The following is an 18,305-nucleotide window of genomic DNA, read 5'->3' as shown; positions in this document are numbered from 1 at the left end:
AAATGAAAAAGAAAATTATGACTTTAATGATCGACCAAAGGTTTACAAAAAATATGTTATCTTCACTTGAGGTACCTACATGTACATCCCCCCATTCAGATCCTCAACGAACACAGACAGAACAGTTTTATTTTCGATTACGCATCATACGCATATCCATTTGACATTTATAAAAGTATATTCGAAATATTTACTAGTTATAGCCATCGCTAAGTGCCAACGAGCAAAGATTGTACCTATATGCACGCACTGTTTAATTTGTTCAGAAATGTCATGAATTACAGTAATTTTTGAATAATAGATTGAACTTAATTCAATTGCATAAGCGAAAATTACCTTGAAAGTAGTGCAAGCAAGAGGCACATTTACACCAACCGACCCATGCGCACAGGTATATCACGTGGGCGTGGCAGCCACGGACATTTATCAGAACTCAGCAGCATGGCATAGCCGTCAGGTCAATGAACGGGGTAAACCCGTCTCAAAGACCCTGTACTGCCGAGGCGTGTGCAAGGCACTCCTTTAAAGCGGGGGTTCACGGTCATACGCATGCGCGCCTTGACAGCTTCAGGAATAAATCATACGGGCCAACACTAAATTCGAAGAAGACATCAACTGCGAATCCAAAGGAATCTGTCTTTAAATTCACCCATCCGTCGCTCTAAGTAAGCAAAGTGAGGTCTGCTATTTCTTAAGTACCCGTAAGTGTTGTTTTGTTTTCGGAGAAAGGCGTTTAGGGGACGAAAAATCAATTTCCTGAATAGAGTCTCAGAAGCGACGTCGCGGGAGACCGGCAACAGGACGTTCTCAACAGTCCGGAATATCCCTAAATTTAAGGACAGGGCCAACTGGTCACGCGACACTTCTCAACCAATGAGAAGGCGCGCTTGTGTTTATCAACAAACAAATCAAAACATCGCCCCAGTGATCAAAAATTTTCAAAACAACGGACGGAGTCGGACAGAATTAAAGATGAGCTTACAGTACTCGTCTACGTTTCACATTTAATATTTCAAAGAAAACATTTCATGTAAGAGAATAAGAGCATTAATCATTGCAAGGAATCATTGGGGTGTTCGAACTGATTCCCGACCGATCGAAGAGGTCGTGGCTTCACTAGCATGGCTTGCAAGATTTTTGATAGAAGCAAAACTGGTCCCGTGTAAAAATAGCCTTAGAATGTGAAAATTTGTTGAGATAGTACAAAACAGGATTTGTACTACCTATTAACTTCTACAGGACAAAAATCAAAGAACCAGTCATCATAACAAGAATAGAAAGGAGTTCAAATTTATTAATTTTTCTTGTTTGTTTTTTTGTGTTGTTTCGTGTTGACTTCACGCATCTGGTGCTTTCTTTGCTTGCTGTAGTACCTGCAATGTTTTAATTTTATCCCAGATAATCAGTGCATGTTCAATGAGTAGCGAAATACATCATTTACAATTGAGATTTGCCTTCTTTCTTTGATTGTTTTTTAACGGTGGATGAACATTTGGAGAATCCAACAACATAAATCTTTCCAGATTAGTGAATTTCAGAAACAAAGCGGTTAGTATCTACCTTGCGCTTATGATCTTCGATTTCATGCCCGCAAATTCGGCAAAGTGAGGCGAGATGTTGGACGTGAATATCCATAAGACTAATAAAGTTGTTTTGGCCTTGAAAAGAAAAAGGGCAAAGGCTCGTACTAATTTGAAAAAAGTAATGACACGGCTCTGTGAGAAACCCGGGAGTGGAAAACGTGCGTGTTTTGGACCTCGGAATTCAAAAATTGTCTACCAAAATTCTAGGTTGACTACCATCCCCACATTTGACATGATAAAAGTTAATCGATATGACAATCGAGGAAAAATATCTAGAACTTCGTAAAAAATCTGTGAATCGAAAAAATAATAGATACTTGTTCACCTACCTTGAAAACCGACTAAAATCTCGCCTGCACATCGCGTTGTTTAAAAGATAAAAGAAGAAATAAGTCAGAAAATGTGCTGAATATTTCACGAGACACTTCCAATATTGCTTCCGATGCGCTGTCCACTTAAAAAAATTGTATGCCTCATGAAAAGTCTTAAAAATATGCATGAGAGCCTCGAAACGATGACTGATTCTGTCCGACTCCGTCCGTTGTTTTGAAAATTTTTTATCACTGGGGCGATGTTTTGATTTGTTTGTTGATAAACACAAGCGCGCCTTCTCATTGGTTAAAAAGTGTCGCGTGACCAGTTGGCCCTGTCCTTGAATTTAGGGATATTCCGGACTGCTCAAGAGTCTTTGGAGATAGAGAAGCTTAGCCGCTCGATATGGTATGGCTCTAGGAGTAGTGTGTGGTTTACGAAAAGAATACACCACACTTGGAAAGTGGTAAAAAGTATGTGTTTGTTCAACTCTGATTTGACTTATAACTATACCTTGTATACTGAAAAGTACGCAACAGGCTGCGCGTCTTCACCGATCTGGTACACTTGAAATGTTCCTTTTATCTTTGCTGTATGATCGTATATGTTTAAGAATTGATGTTTTTAAAATAAATTATTGCCTGAATATTCTGTTTATAATCTGGTTTCTTTATCAACGCGAAGGCTGATAAGCAATTGAATTTTTTGCTCAATTTAGGATAATCTTTATACTCATACGCTGTGTGTTTTTGTCACCGGTCGGGCGCTATTTGCAGATATCTCTAGGTTTATATAAGGCGAACAGAGAGATCAGAATAGAAGGTTTGTTTACAAATTTTGTTTGCCGATCGGTGACTGCTTTGTTAGCGTGGGTACGTAAAAGGCCTCGTAAAAATACACGTAGGTAAACGTTTGTTTTTAAAGCAGGACAGGGCTGTAAATCTTATTCTTATCGGCTACAACATAATTATATCTGAGGAATAGCAAAGAATAAGTATGAATTATGGGAATATATAAAATCAAACCAAATGTCCGGAAATACTCCCGGGTCGCGGACAATGAATCTGAATTGTGTAAATTTCCTTGCGTGCATCTAACTCGCTTCCGATTGGTTTAAAAACAATCAGCTGCTGACAGAACTCACACATGCGTAGTATCGTGAACCTGTCCTTTTAAGGGGCAGCTCTACACAACTCCAACCCATGTTTGAGCTGTTGGGGGATCATGGGTTGGTGTATGTGTGCCCCTTGCTTTAAGTTTGTCTTTTGAAAACAGTAAACTAAACTGTTCTATTGCATAAATAATTTGAAGTCCAGACTTTACATAGTAAATTTTTCGAGATATTGAAGTTCGTATCTTTGTCCGAAGTTGCGCACATGTCATGTTGCGTAAAATTTAGTGGTCTTACAACTGATAAGCCAATTTAGAATCCTCGAGAAAATCGTATTTAAGGTGCGCCGATGAAGCCTTCCGAATTATTTTGCTTCCAAGACACAATCAATTTTACGGCGTCGTTTTTTTCTTAGCGGCAGGCAAAAAAAAATTTAATCGCGTATTATGCAAATAAATGTCCATCCGACGATTGGTTGAAGACGGGATGAGCACGGGACTCACAAACACGCACACGGCTCGTGGATTCTCTGATCTGTATCACGTGTTCGCTCGGAGCGATGCATTCTCTGTTTTGCATTATGTCAAAAATGTTGCCTTGCATTACTATGGTTGTCTTTACACTGGGCTGTTAAGCAAGACTTAAGAGCTGCTAAGTTTTACTTAATCAAAAATTCGTGTGTGAAGTTAAATCTCAAGTGACTTTACTTTGCATCTCATTAAAATCGGAAAGTTGAAACGATTCAAGAAAGTTTCAAGCGACTTGAAAACCATCCTTAAAACTGACTTAGCTGACTTGCGGTTACTTGCGGTTTTTTTGAGCGTTGAGAAAAGCGAAACATTTCAATCAATCTTAATTATGTTGCGTGGGAAAATAGCCTTAAGTTAACCTGAAGTAAAAATGAAGCGGTTGTGTGTGAAGCTTTATTTTACTTGAAGTAATCAAAATTTACTTATCTTGAAATATTTCTTAGCTTATTTAGACTCTAGTGTAAAGACTACCTATATTTCCTAAATGTTACATCGATTCGAGATTTTTTCTGCCCCTGGAACAATCGCGCACGATTCTATTAGGCTGCCGTCTCGCAGCCTCGTTGGCAATTATAATGTTAAGAGGTTAATCTTTACTTATATTTCTCCATGTTTGAACAGTCTTAAAAGCCTCCAATCGGTCTGGCGCCACCATGTCAACAAAGAAATTATGAACTTCACAAGAACAAAGAGTAGTTATTTACCACCTACTCTACCCCCTACCCTCGGCCAGGGCCGCCTCAAAAGAAATCCCTAGCCCCAGCCCTAAAGGGCTGGAAATGTCCCAGGATATGTCGGGGGGGGGGGGGGGTGGAAGGGGAGAAGGGTTAGTGGTAGCGGGTAAAATTGATCCATGCATTAACATCATTACCTCCATCATCTCCCATTGTAGTACTGCATATCTTGAGAGAAATTTCTGTAATTTCGTGATCTTCGTAATAAACTTGATGAAGACTGGTATTCGCAAATCTAAATATCGCAACTCTAGTCTTTTCACGTTGTTTGATCATTCCTGGCAGTTGTCTCTTCGACAATAATTTATTAAATTTGACTGATCGAGATCTTTTTTCATCCAACGTTCAGAGCAAGTTTGATCGTACAAGTTTTTTTGTATTGGTCTTGCACCTGAACTTTTCACCACCTCCAGTTAGAGTTTCTTCAAAATTTGTGCTTGTTCCATGGTACGTTCAAAGTGTGAACGACTGTTTTTTCATTCCCGCAGATATTCCTCAAAAAGCGTTTATCGTGAGTTAGCAAGTAATTCTGCTATTTTTTCTTTGCATAATCACGACAGCTAAGCTTCCGCTCCGCTGTCTTTTGCGACGTTAATGCTATATCGCATACTCATTTATTGACGTCAGAGAGACTTACGTCAGTGATGGTATAATCTAAGCATCTGCCAAATTTGTTCATCGCTAGTGGGTTATGAAGAAGTAGTCGTGTGATTTTAAGTCAATCAGAAGAGGAGAAATGTCTTGGGTAAATAATAATATATCCCTATGAGATAAATAGCCAATATGGCTCCGTGCTATACTTTGGATCCATTTTAAGAAATGATTTAAAGGTTCTTTTTCTGGTTTTTGTTAGTAAGCATTTTCTTTCCTTTGAAAAAGCTTTTTTGGTTTATTTAAGCAATAGACAGCACTTTCTATGGGTTTACCGGTGTGATAACCCACGCGGGATGTTGGGAGAACACGAGAAAAGCTTGTAAATCACGAGCCGAAGGCAAGTGATTTACAAGTTTTGCGAGTGTTCCCCCAATATCCCAAGTGGTTAATTGCGCCGGGAAACCCATAGAAAGTGTGGTCTTTTACTTTTATAAATAACTTTAAGTTTTCTATGAGTTTACCAGCACAATAAACCATAGGTTTTTAACCAATCAGAACGCTCGTACTATCTGAGTTATTTTATAATTAATTACTATTAAACAACAGAAAAAACTACCAGACAGTGTGATACGTCACCGTGTCAGTGACTAAGGGAATCATCTTCGATTTTTAGCGACTTTGCCTGTTAAATTTTTATTTCCAATCGGAGAAGATATATTGCTTATTTAAATTTCACACTCACCATTAAGGCAAGGGTCCTGTTCACAAGCTTGAGTTTCAGAACAAATACCATTTATGCAGAGTCTATTGCGTGACTGTGTTCCAGAGCCACAAGTAACACTACACTGACTCCATTCGGACCACTGTAGATTACCATGGGTCAATGTCAGGTCGCCTGTAGTAAGAAATAAAATGATAATAATAATAATAATAATAATAATAATAATAATAATAATAATAATAATAATAACAATAATAATAATAATAATAATAATAACAGAAATAGTAATAATGAGGATAGACGCCTCAAGCTGATTCTGAACTCAAAGCTTCTCCTAACCCCGCCTGCCAGAGATGATAACTTGAAAATCACACCGACAAAGTTAATAACAAAGGCATGCAAGACTCTATTTTCTAATTGCAGTAATAACTATGACGATATAGTATAATGATACAGTGATGATGATGATGATGATGTGAAAGCTGATGACGATGATGATAATGATAACGATGATGGTGATAAAATAATAATCTTAATCATAATCATAATTATAACTATAATAATCATAACCATGAACTAGAAGTGAAATCAATTATAAGGAAGGCAACTGACTTGAGGAAATATTGACTTACTGCAAACCATTTTCTTTATTGGATCGACAAAGGGTGTATATCCTAAGGTTTTGTCTTCATACATGATCAATACATTGTCTCCTCCTATTTCCCTAAGCACTGTTGTATTAATCTGAGCTTCTATTCCGTAACCGACAGCAAATATACTAACGTTTTGCGCCTGCGAAAAAAAACACTGGTAATTAGAAGTGGTGCCTTCAATTTTAACTATTAACTCTACATAATCACAGAAAGGAGGTATGATTCTCACCTGGGCGGGGGGAGGCACTAAACATAGTTTGATACTTGCAAGCTACGCCCTAAAGTCTACCCCTTTTCTTTTGACATACACCTAATTGCAATAACGTTGTCTTAGAAAAATGAAAAAAAAGCCAAATAGGAAAAAAATAGGCTGATAAGCCTAATGAATTCATTTGCAGCATCTGCACCTGGACGTCGTATTTGCCTGTTGGAATTTGCTATTGTTTTAAAGCTGAAAATCCAGCGGAGAAATGTAACGGCTGCAAATGAATCCACCATGAGAATGTGGCTAAATTAGCCGAATTAATTCCTATTTGGCTTTTCCTTTTATTTCACTATTCTATGACAACGTTTTTGCAGTTGGGTGTATCCCTTTTAACAGAACAGTTATCCCTTTGGTATACCTTCTAATGACAAATTTCACATACATCGCTAAACCAGAAGTTTTTTTTGCACTTTTTGACAGTCATAAAAAGCGTTTAGCCATTTTAGGTCCTCAAACAAATCTAAAAACCTTTTTAAATAGAGACATTGTAATAGGCCATTTGCCATAAGAGGTCATGTGACATTGTCTTTATGACAATGAAAGTTACATGATTTTGCTTTCGTAAACCGATTAATGGGTCATATCTTAAACAAAATAATAGTGATTTGGTTTTTCAAACCTGCACCATTTTCTTAAAATGAGTAAGTTCGTAGCCGGTCACTTAGCCAAAATTGTAAAATTATGAATTGCCTCTTTCTGAACACAAATTTTGCACTTAAACTTCAAGGAAAATGATGTGGCAACGTTTACAACACATCTGAGCGTAAATATCAAACGTTTAACAGGATATAAGCAAAAAGTGGTTTTGGCCGCCATGTTGGAGGGCAAGAGTATGACCCCCAACATGGCGGCCAATACAAATCATAATACTTTGCTGAAAAATCAAAGTGTCATAAAATATCTCCCTAAAGTGCGTTTCCTCTCAAACTTCGGGTGTAAGATACATTTTATATGCTCTGTCAATTTTTGGCATCTGTAAGATTCCAACTCATTGTTTAAAGGAAGCATTGGGCACGTGACCTCTTAGTGCAAGTGGCCTATTTATATGTTTTTAGATTAGTTTGTTGATGTAATGCGGCTGGTTAGTTGGTTGGTTGGTTGGTTTCTTTCTAGAAGAAAAATCACATCTCTTACCCTTAAAAAAGGTAAAGATTTGTTGAAAAGAAGGAACGTTTCTGGCGGAAAAGGCCTCCCATCCGTGAACACGATTAACACATTTTGCTTATCTTCTCTGTCTCCTGCACTTAAAGTAAACAGCTCGTTTTTGGCTTGTAGCAGGGCTAGGTCGATTCTTGTTATGAACTGTCTAACTGGTTCAATAGTACTGACGTTTTCTGCCAACGTGAACCTCAAATGACTGTATTTGTCGAAGGTTATCAAACCAAACTGGGTTTTTTGCGCTGATATTTCGAATTTGGCATAGAATGGCTTTAAAAACGTTTCCAAAAAAACCTCAAGTTTCCTTTGAGGAATACTTAGTGACGTGTCGATAAGGATTCCAATGTCTTTGTTACAAGGGGTTGAATCAGCTGAAATAGAACAGAAATTAAGATTAATTGTCGTATTCCCTATTTAGAACTTGTGCAAGATAATGTGAGTAGTATAGTAAGGACCAGTTGAACCCCATATTTTGCGCAGGAATCTTACTAACTTGCGCAAGAATAATTAACCCTTTCACTGCCAAAAGTGGCCAAAGTCAAATTTCAACAAAATCTCCAATTGTATTTTTATTTATTTATTTATTATTTATTATTTACTTATAGATTCGTACAATGTACAGGGGAGAGAATAATAGGACACGTAGTCCCCTACTTGGTTCACCCTCCTAATCCAACCCCATAAAATGTAGAAAAACCAACCCCTTACCCCAAAAAACTAGAATTAAATATTAATAACATACTATAGATATCAACCTAAGAAGTAGAAAGAAAACATGGAAAAGGTAAAATGGTAAAATGCTGTAAAATCAGATTAATAATACAATGTGAAAGTACTGACAGAGAGGTTTCATTTGAATGGTCACACCGCAGGATTTCGTCCATAGATTCGAAAGTTAAAACCAGTTTACGAGACTCCTTCTTTTATCCTGGCAGTGAAAGGGTTAACGCATGTAGCGTCACGGCCCCTTGTCTTTATCCCGAGAATACAATGCGGTGGAATCTCATTTACATAAGTTATATATAGGTCTATTCCATTGTTAGACTAAAAACTTACAAAAGTATTTATTTGTTGATTGTAGAAGGAATAAGCGCTAACTCAACTGTGACTGAAAATTCAATGAGCCGTAACATAATCATGCAAGTTCTATATCTTGCCGATTCCATTGTCCATCGCAGACAATCTATTGTCATACAAAGGGCCGTGACGTCATCGGCGTTAATATAGTCGTGTGCAAGTTGATGAGAATCTTGCGTAAAAAAGGGATCCAACAGTTTCCTACTATACTACATGCGCAAAAATGTCGCTTATCACACAGTAATTTTTAAGGAGTTATAATAACTCATCTGCTGGGGTTAATTTAACTCCTTACAGTGGAGTTATTTTTTGGAAGTCATTTTAACTCCAAGGAGTTTAAAGAACTCTTTTTCAGGGGTAAAAATGACCCTAGATATCGAGGAGTTAAAATAACCCCAAAAGAGGAGTTATCCTGTACCTAAAATTTTTACCCCACTTTCAGAGTTAAAGTAATTCCAAAAAAAGTAAAAACAACCCATGTAACGAGTAAAAATAACACCATTTATGGAGTTATTTTAACTCCAGACTGGGAGTAAAAAGAACTCCTTTTGAGAAGTAAAAATTACCCCAAATTTGGAGTTAAATTAGGAGTTAAAGTAACCCCCAAAAAGGGGTTATCCTGTACCTAAAATTTTTACTCCATTTTTGGAGTTATAATAACTCCCTAAAAATTACTGTGCAGATTTTGTATATGAAAAAGACAAGAATTAGACATAAATTAGTAAAACATATTTAGAAACGTCATAGAATTGGACTTTTTCTTACCATTAGTACTGATGATGTAAAGTAAAGTGAAAAGGATAAAGATCTTCAGCATGATCCTGATTTTCTGCAAAAAGTAAATGGCATTTAGCTTCTCAGAAATTAATTTTGAGGAAATGAAGATGTCTTAGAGGTGAGGTTGAAGTGCTTTTTCCCACATTGAAAACCTTTAGTGCTTTTTGCAGGACTCAGGAAGCTTATTCATTAAATAATGACCATTTGTGAAAAAGATGACAAGAAAATATTTTGATAGAAACCGTTCTTAATATCGGCTGTTCACTTAACTTCTAATTTGTTTTGCTTTTATATTCGGAGAAAATGGACGTTCACTTGTGGAAACCTCAAAAATGTGGGCAAAGATTAAACTTTGTCAGAAAAATTATGCTTTCCTTCCTATGGTTTGACCCATGACTAAAGATGGCTCCAAATGATTCAAATGTGCAGGGGAAAAGGGAGGTTGCTCTTGTGTACTGCAAGCATATCGAGACATGTGTTTCCTAAGAAGCCACAGTTGATCGAAGGGTACAAATTCTTGCTGGATCTAACTTTTGACCTGGATTTTTTTCCTTGTAATTTTAAGGAAGGTAGCTAATTTTAATTTTGGTGGTAAAATAAGTGCCTATCAATCAACTTAGGGAGCGTCCAAATAGAACTGTTTATTTCTAGTGAAGGGATGACTGTTATCTTAAAATCATGCCAATATCATTTCCCTTTCACCGGTGAAAGCTTGCAAACAAAAATGTTAAGAATAATATGTTTAGTTTCCTGTTCTACTGTTCAAAAAACCCAAGCTCACTTATCATCGACCTCCAGCTACCTCCCTACCGCGTTTTGCGTCCCTAATTCACGATTAAAATTTTCACGGAGCTTTTAGAGAAATATTCTCACTAAGTATTATCTTCCACATAGCAGACTTGGAGATAGGCGATCTGCTCTCAAACACAGTCGTTTGGACTTAGACATATAAGCCAGCTCATCTTTTACCCAACGAGTTCTAATATCGGGACAAAATGTTTGCGTCCAGTTCTCAATCGTATAACTTTTTTGACAGATAATTTTATACATAATTATTCCATTTCCTTTATGCTCGTCTGGCGTTTTGCTAGCCTGCCAAAACCGCACCGGTGGGGATGTTTTGCGAAGAGGACCGTCTTCGACTCAGCGACAAAAATTTCATACGGATGACGTAAATGATTGTTTAATAAATCCGGTAGTCGTGGGGTTCCAAATGCAAATTTGTTCCATTTTACGTTTTTTTACTGGTCGATTTTGGTAAAGTGTTGTGTTCATCTGCGAACGAGCACCGGCAAAACACAAATGCTTCTTCTAGAGAAGACTATATTCCACAGTCATTGACTGTTTTGTTATAGATTCATCGCGTTCACATTTGACCTTTTTAGCCTTTTGTCTGTCATTCGTAAACAATAGCTAAAACAATATAACTACTCCGTCTGCTAATCAGCGCTTCCTACGGGATCCCAGACAGATTTTAGTTCATCAGTATGGAATTTCTGTCGCCGAGTCGCAGAAGATCCTCCTCGCGAAAAGTCCCCAGCGGCGAGGAGCGGGGAGAAACGGTTCTTTTCGCAGGCTAGCGTTTGGCAAGCGACCAGAGGAGCCCGCAATCCTAATCTCCATGTTCTAGTGCAATTACGCATGCTTGGCACGTACATAGCCAGCATTTAATTGAATGGATAGAACGCAAGATCTCATCACGTGCCTTTGGACCTTCTATCAGATCATTCACTTAAATCACGTGAAACGGAAAGCACCGACTTTGGAGCAAGAGCGTTTTGACCTTCGATCAAAGGCCTGAAACTAGTTTTAAGAACACTGTCGCTTTCGTAACGCTCTTTTAGTTGAAGGAATGCACCAATATTCTATCAGTTGTTTTTCAGTGCTTCCACACGAATCTTACATCCGCCAAATCTTTTTCCTTAAATTAGCGCTTTTTGGAAGAAGGAAAGAACAAATTTTTTTTTTTTTTTGAAGTTGCGTTATTATTTACCGCAGCAAGTCATTTTGGGGATCGATTCAATTATGCGGTAAAACGTCATAAATGCCTATGAAACGTCATAAATGCCTATGAAATAAACGCTGATTCATTCATTCAATTTCCACCGATCAACAAAACAAATTTTTCATTTCGCGAGTACTTAATATATGTTCTTAAGTTTAGGTCTCAGCAGACAACCATGTTGAAAGTTTTACATATCTCTCGATTTTAAGTGAAGTGAAGTGCCTTTTTTTTGGCCCAACGAAGCTCTGCATTAATCGTCATCAATAAATTCTGTTGATTGGTAGGGGGTACAGTTTTATACGAAAAACTAAGTTGAAGTAAACCAGCTATACCAACAGTGGTCTTGTTTAGCTATGAGTCGGTATATATTTTTGAAGAAAAAGGTTCTTAAAACGCCTAAACCAGCTCGCTAACGCATGGCTTTCGGAAAAGTTTGAAAGTGGCGATTAGCTGTCATGGTGAGTGTTCTAGACCTCAACTGGGTGGACTATATGGGTAGCTTGTATGGTTCTGATGTTTCCCACTGTTTTTCCATGCGGATAAATTGGATTGAATTATATTAGATTGTATTTAATACATGCTGTAAACGCTTTGTAATTGTTTACAAATTAAGGCGCGTTTGAATCTAACTTCGTTGAGAAGAATTGAGGTATTTTTCAGCGAACAAATCGCAGTTTTGTGACAGTTAGTGTTCTTCTAATATTAAAGCGATGAAAGGCAAACCGTAACCATATAATTTCTCTTGACTTACCAGTCTTTGAGGGTCCGCTCGTATTCAGTCTACAAGTAAGCTTTGTAGACCTCTCCGTAGAACAGGGCGTTAACAAATGATAAGAGAACAGACTTTCTGTCATATTAAACCAGGGTAAAAAAAAGCAGACACACGCTTTTTACATTAAATGTAATATGTGCATAGTGAAAACGTTATGAGTTGCATAAGCCAATCAGGCTTTTTAACTTTCTTGACAGCAAAGTTGACGAGACACGAAACGCATAATGCATTCATTATAATTCTCTGACTGAAACGGGCGCGTGGTCAAAGCAATAAGCTAGCTGGCATGACAACCCGATTTTGTCTCGAAAATAGAGTCATTACATGTATTCGTTGTGCTGAACCGGCTTTAGGTTGTTTGTTTGTCTTTTTAATCAAAATAGTACTGGATCGCAGGCTTTTGGAACTTGTGGAACAAAATATTTCTTCCTGACAGTTTTTCGCTTTGGAGGAAAAAACCTAATGGTCATTGTTAAATTGTAAGCCACATGCATCACATTTAAAGAAAAACTTGTTATTTGTAAAATAAATTAAACATAAAGTTTTGTTTTGCTTAACCTTTTTAGTTAAGTGGCCATTACCAAAAAATATTGGGGGGTCACTTAATATCATATGTAACATGTAAATTAGAAAACACTAGCGAAGAAAAAAGAGCTTAAGAGCGAGAAACTGGTCATTGATGGTGGATCAAAAAATAATTTTTTTCATATTCTAAACTAATTCTAAACTTATTTTACCTTTTTTCACGTTATGGGCATCAAATATCATGGAATATCTGCAAAAATCTTACCCTGTGTACAGCCGTCCCCTCCTCCCAAAAAAATATATCGGAACTCGGATTTTTTCTAGGGGCAGGGGGGGGGGGGGGGTGGTGTGAGGGGCGGCTTTACACAGTCAAAATCCTAGTCATCCGAGTAAAAAAATGAATATTAAACAGATAAAAATAAATATAAACATAACTTTTAGCTTCCATACCAGTAGTACTGAGGATGTAAAGTGAAGTGAAAAGGAAATAGATCTTCTGCGTGATCCTACCTTTCTGCAAAAAGTCGCAAACATTGAAGTGGAATTGTTTGGGAGATTTTTCCAGTTGAAACTTTAGGTTTAAGTTTCTAACAGAAGTGTTTTTACCTGAGTGAAAGGCTGAGGTTGAGTGAGGGAGCCATTCTTGTTGTCACCATCCACTTATTATACTGCGAAGAATCCCCAGAACAGCTAAATTCCTGTCAGGGGAGGGGCTAGTGTTCTGCCGTTTTTGCCGTTGCATTACTTTGTGATGCATACATGACGAAAAAAATAACGAACGGTCAAGGAGTCCTGAAACAAGTTTGAAAAACATGGCGGCAGAATGAGTCTGTTTATAGCTCTCTAAGACGTTTTCGGGAAATTTTCTCCGCGCAGTCCCAGCCTAACGGGTTCAGGTTAAATTCAAAGGAAACCAAAAACCCTACGTTTTAAAATACGTGATGGTTTTCCTGGCACGAACAACAGATGCCACGATATCAGTTGTTGCTCTCTCAATCCAAGTACTCGCACGTGGTTATCCATTAAAAATTGCGAGTTGTAAGTGGGGAAAAATCCGAGAGATCCTGGCCATAATCTAAGGTAAGATCTTGAAAATGATCTTTCTTGTGATTTATTTTCCGCTGGTATCCATATAGAAATTGTTATGTCACAAGTCACAACGTAGATCAAAAGGGCAAAGATCCACGCAAAAGTAGCGGAAATCCTATGATTCTGCTATATTTTTAGGACCTCGTCGTGGCTCATATGCAGCTGTAGCCTGTTGACGGAATTGTTATTACATATATTAAGCCAAAATGAATGTAATAGACAGAAACTTCCAAATAATCATTTATACCCATAGGCGAATCTTTGCTAACGTCATTGTTTACAATTTTCCTCATTAGCATATGACTTAACTCATAGAAGCCGTGGCCGTATATACGAACTAAATGCAAAAGTTGAAAGAGCTGATTAATTTGAGCAATTTGTTCAATTTTCAGCCCTTTGCAAGCAATATTGAAGGAAATATGAGCCATCAAAAACTCTGAAATTGCCGTGTGGCAAAAAAGTTAATGAGCCATACATTCTCTGTAAAATTTCGAGTTTCTAGAAGAGAATTTCTGCGAAACCATTCGGTGTATTAGGCTCAAATTTTCAGAGATAACTGAAACTGTTATGCACATTCAACATTCAGAGTCTCTATTTTATTATTATCATCAGACATTGATAAGCATATGTTAATGAGGCAAAAAGTGTAAACAAAGATTCGCCTATACTCTCTCAGAAAAATCCCAAGTTTTCTCCATGATTTGACTTGTAAATCGATTATAAACTGCCACTTTGATTAAACCTAATGGGCTTAAACATCTTCTTAAGGGGTTTTAGGAAGACTTATAAACGGAGGGGCTTACATCTGAGTAGGCTTATAGCAGGAAATAGAAAAAGTGCTTCGAAACAAGCTATAGGAGTGCTGATCAAGGTACATCATGCATTTTCTGGTTTCTATTAAGCTTCAAAAGGTCATGTTAAACTAACTTTCCCTATAGAAGAAGCCTATTTTGCCAAATACCAGGGAAAAGAATCTTCTGTTAGCAGGGAATAAATCGAATTCATTTCACTATATAAAAATAAAAGCTGGGGGAGGTAGGGCTTATATCTGGAAGGCCTATAATCAGATGTTTACAGGTAGACGGCCATGATCAAGTGGAGGGGAGAGCTTTAAAACGGCGGTTTACAGTACTCAGTAAGAAGGAACGGGTGATGAAGGGGGGGTGATATTGTTTAAACGGATCAATTTAGATTTCTGAGAAACTGCCCACCTACCCCTCCCCAAAACCAACATTTTGCCCTAAGTGAGCAGTGAGTGTTAATGTTAGCTTAGGGAAGGGGTAGGTCGGCAGTTTCCCAATAATTAAAACAGCGCACCGTCGTTTTTATATTTGATGTTTGTTGTCTTTCATAACCAGTCTCCTCTAATAACTGTGTTTAAACTAGTCATATTGATACGATCCACAGTTACGTTATTCCTTAGTATGCGCAACTTTACTACGAGTAATTCCACGCTTGATTAGCTTGTGGACATTAAAAAATGGCGGTCTTAAGGCTGGAGCTCCTAAGAGAGGTAAATCTTCATTTCCTCTTACACGAGTGTGGTGGCTAATCATTGTTTTCTTTTCTTTTAAAATGGACACTAGGAATTTTTGTTCTCTTAAATAAATATACAGTCGAACCTCCACTAACGGCCACCTTAATAGAGTACTAAAGTGATGACGTCGTAAAAATGAAATTTCTGAAATTATGGGATTTGTCAGGATATTCTGAAAGAACAATGTCCAAGAGACCTACTTGCCAAAAACTGAAGAGCATTTCGGGGAAAATTGTCTCTGAGATCGTAGCCCAGTTATGCTTAGAAAACTCCATACAAACCTTTCTAAATTTTTTTTGGTCGACCCCCCAAAAAAGTTAGAACGGTTTGTATAGAGTTTTCTGAGTATAACTGGCTAACATCTCAGAGACAATTTGCCCCGAGATGCTCATTTTTGACAAGTAGGCCTCTTGGACATTGTTCTTTCAGAATATCCTGACAAATCCTATAATTTCAGAAATTTCATTTTATGACGTCATCACTTTAGTACTCTATTTTTCCTCAATAGCATCGGACTCAACTCGTAGAAGCCGGTAGCCGTATAGACAAACTAAATTCAAAATTTGATAGAGCTGATTAACTCAGTGAGCAATTTGTGCAATTTTCAACTCTCTGCAAGCAATTTTGAAGGAAATATTAGCCATCGAAAACCGCGAAATTGATGGGTGGTAAAAACGTTAATGAGCCACACATTCTTTTTAAACATCAACAAAAAGGAGTTAATTTTTCACTTCTGATAATCATAGAAGACATTCGTGGATCCAAAGTTGAGTAAAAATTTACGCGTATTTTAAAATTATTGTCTAATTTTGACGTGACGCCGTATCGTCGTAGATCAGCAATAAGACCTTTGGCGGGAAATTGTTAGTGTGTAGCTATTTAGGCACGATGACCAGATGAAGAAATAATTTTGTGCTGCATACCCTGCCTCGGCTAAAGGGTTTGTTCATTATATCCATCATATAAAACTGAAGAGAACTTCACCCTAAAACTCCAGTCGCAACCTCGACAGTAAACGCTTTAACTTTACCTTGTCTCTGGCTAAAAAACCGAGGCCCAAGCCTGAATTTTTCATGGCTTCTGACTGTTTTGACACGCGCTGTTTGTTTGACCTTGATGATGTTTCATTGAGTCAATAACTGAAAGGTTTAAACAAAAGTCGAAGAAAATGGGTTTTGACTGAATTAAGATGTAAATTATCTTGCAACTAACTGACTGGGAAACTCGCAGTATGTCACGCACATCGTGTGACTTTGTTTCTTCACTGAAGTTTCCGTTTATTTTTTTTGGCCAACGCTATTAAAGTGATTTAGTAGTAAGTGACAGAAAGCAGACATGTTTGATCTAGGAATAGCACAGGCATCAAAACGTAATTTTGCGCAAGATCACGACGCATAAAAGTAATGCGTGACTTTTTTAACTTGGAACCAATTAGAATTCGATTAGTCTTACATATATCCACTTGATATTATTTTTATAAGTCGATACCATGAGAGAGATAGTTTCGTTTCGAGTGACGATGCCCGTGAAAGGAGGTTTACTCTTCGTTTTATTCTAGCCCGATCTCCTGGAATTTGAACTGACACTAACTAAAGGTAAGGGAAACGAAATTTTCTATGTGAAAAGTTGGTAAAAGCAGCTTGATAATGGCGCTCCGAAAGTACGCGTTACTACTTCCGCCTTGTGGAACTACAGTAAGAAAGGCTTTTATAGCGTTGGTACCCGCACTAGGATAAGTTTTATGCGAGATAAATGGTAGAAAATTCATTGAAGAAGAGGGAATTGAAGGTTCAGTTCGCATCATCTCTTACGCGATTGAAGTCTAGAGTAATGCCTTATGCAATCTCTAACTTCGGAGCTCAGCCACGAGGCTCGCACATGTACTTCGATTTGCATTATCTCGTATACAGTTTTATGTAATGAATTTGTACCGAACTTCTGATCTTGCACTGGGATTTTTCCCACCCGAGGGCTAAAAATTACGTTTTGGTTAGTCTCCGTCGCAGCCGTTTGTGTCTCGTCTCCAACAGATTGAACGGTTCGTGATTAGAGATGGAGACTATAACATTTGGTAGACTGAACTAATGCCTTGCAGAAGGGATATGCTTGATGAAGTCCTATATTATACTGCATAAAATGATCCATCGTTTGATTGAAGGTCAAATAAATAAGTTAAAGACTAAAGTAAAACAAAGTCGCACGCAATTAAAGATGACCGTGCGCTTAAATTTTTCGTGATACCTGAGTGTAAAGACTAAGCGACCAAAACATAAGAAATAACAACTCTACCATGAATAAGATATAGTGACACATGACTGAACTAAGCAAGCATTTTATCTAAGAAAAGTAATTGGAAACAAGGTTTCTAAAGCATTGAGTCTTGTATTTAATGTAAACTTAATAAAGGATTATTATGGAGCAATTCGCCTCAAGGTCAGACGTATAAAAGCCGTGACGAGTTTAAAGTTGTACATAACATTTAAGACGTCAGAGTGAGAGCCAATTAGAATACGATCAGTATCAGTACCTACAACCACGTGATATGATTAAGTTGGTCTATAAAATACAAAAGGCCATGAGGTAGTTTTGATTTGAGTGAAAATGCAGCCGGTAGAAGGTTTTTTTTAGCCTGATCTTTTGAAGTTTCGACTAGCTGAAGAGCAACAGAGATTGAGGTAAGGCGAACGAAAGCTTCTTTGTACATTTTTCCTTAACGAGCTTGATTATGGAGGTCCAGAAGTACACTGTATCTACTTCCGTCTTGTAGAGGAAGCGAGAACTTTTGGCGCTAGTATAGGTTTTATGCTCGATTAAAAACTGGTAGTTTCATTGTATAATCGTGGAAAATTCGTCGCCGACTAA

The 18,305-nt window shown here is 37.6% G+C and overlaps 1 protein-coding gene across 1 annotated transcript in view; it reads right to left on the bottom strand.

The window, feature by feature from the left end:
- Positions 1–12,374, bottom strand: part of LOC140953620 (thrombospondin-related anonymous protein-like) — a 17,617-nt gene extending 5,243 nt beyond the window's left edge. The window contains exons 1-5 of the mRNA XM_073403036.1: positions 12,272–12,374; positions 9,504–9,567; positions 7,638–8,032; positions 6,218–6,377; positions 5,607–5,759 (exon numbers count right to left, since the gene is read on the bottom strand). Of these exons, the coding sequence (XP_073259137.1) occupies positions 5,607–5,759; positions 6,218–6,377; positions 7,638–8,032; positions 9,504–9,555 (760 nt within the window). The 5' untranslated portion in view covers positions 9,556–9,567; positions 12,272–12,374. The remainder of the gene's footprint in view (positions 1–5,606; positions 5,760–6,217; positions 6,378–7,637; positions 8,033–9,503; positions 9,568–12,271) is intronic.
- Between the last annotated feature and the right edge of the window lie 5,931 nt (positions 12,375–18,305).

Source organism: Porites lutea, chromosome 12 (assembly GCF_958299795.1).
Source record: "Porites lutea chromosome 12, jaPorLute2.1, whole genome shotgun sequence".
NCBI lineage: Eukaryota > Metazoa > Cnidaria > Anthozoa > Scleractinia > Poritidae > Porites > Porites lutea.
The sequence above is the reverse complement of the archived record's forward strand: the minus strand, read 5'-3'. Positions and strand labels throughout refer to the sequence as shown.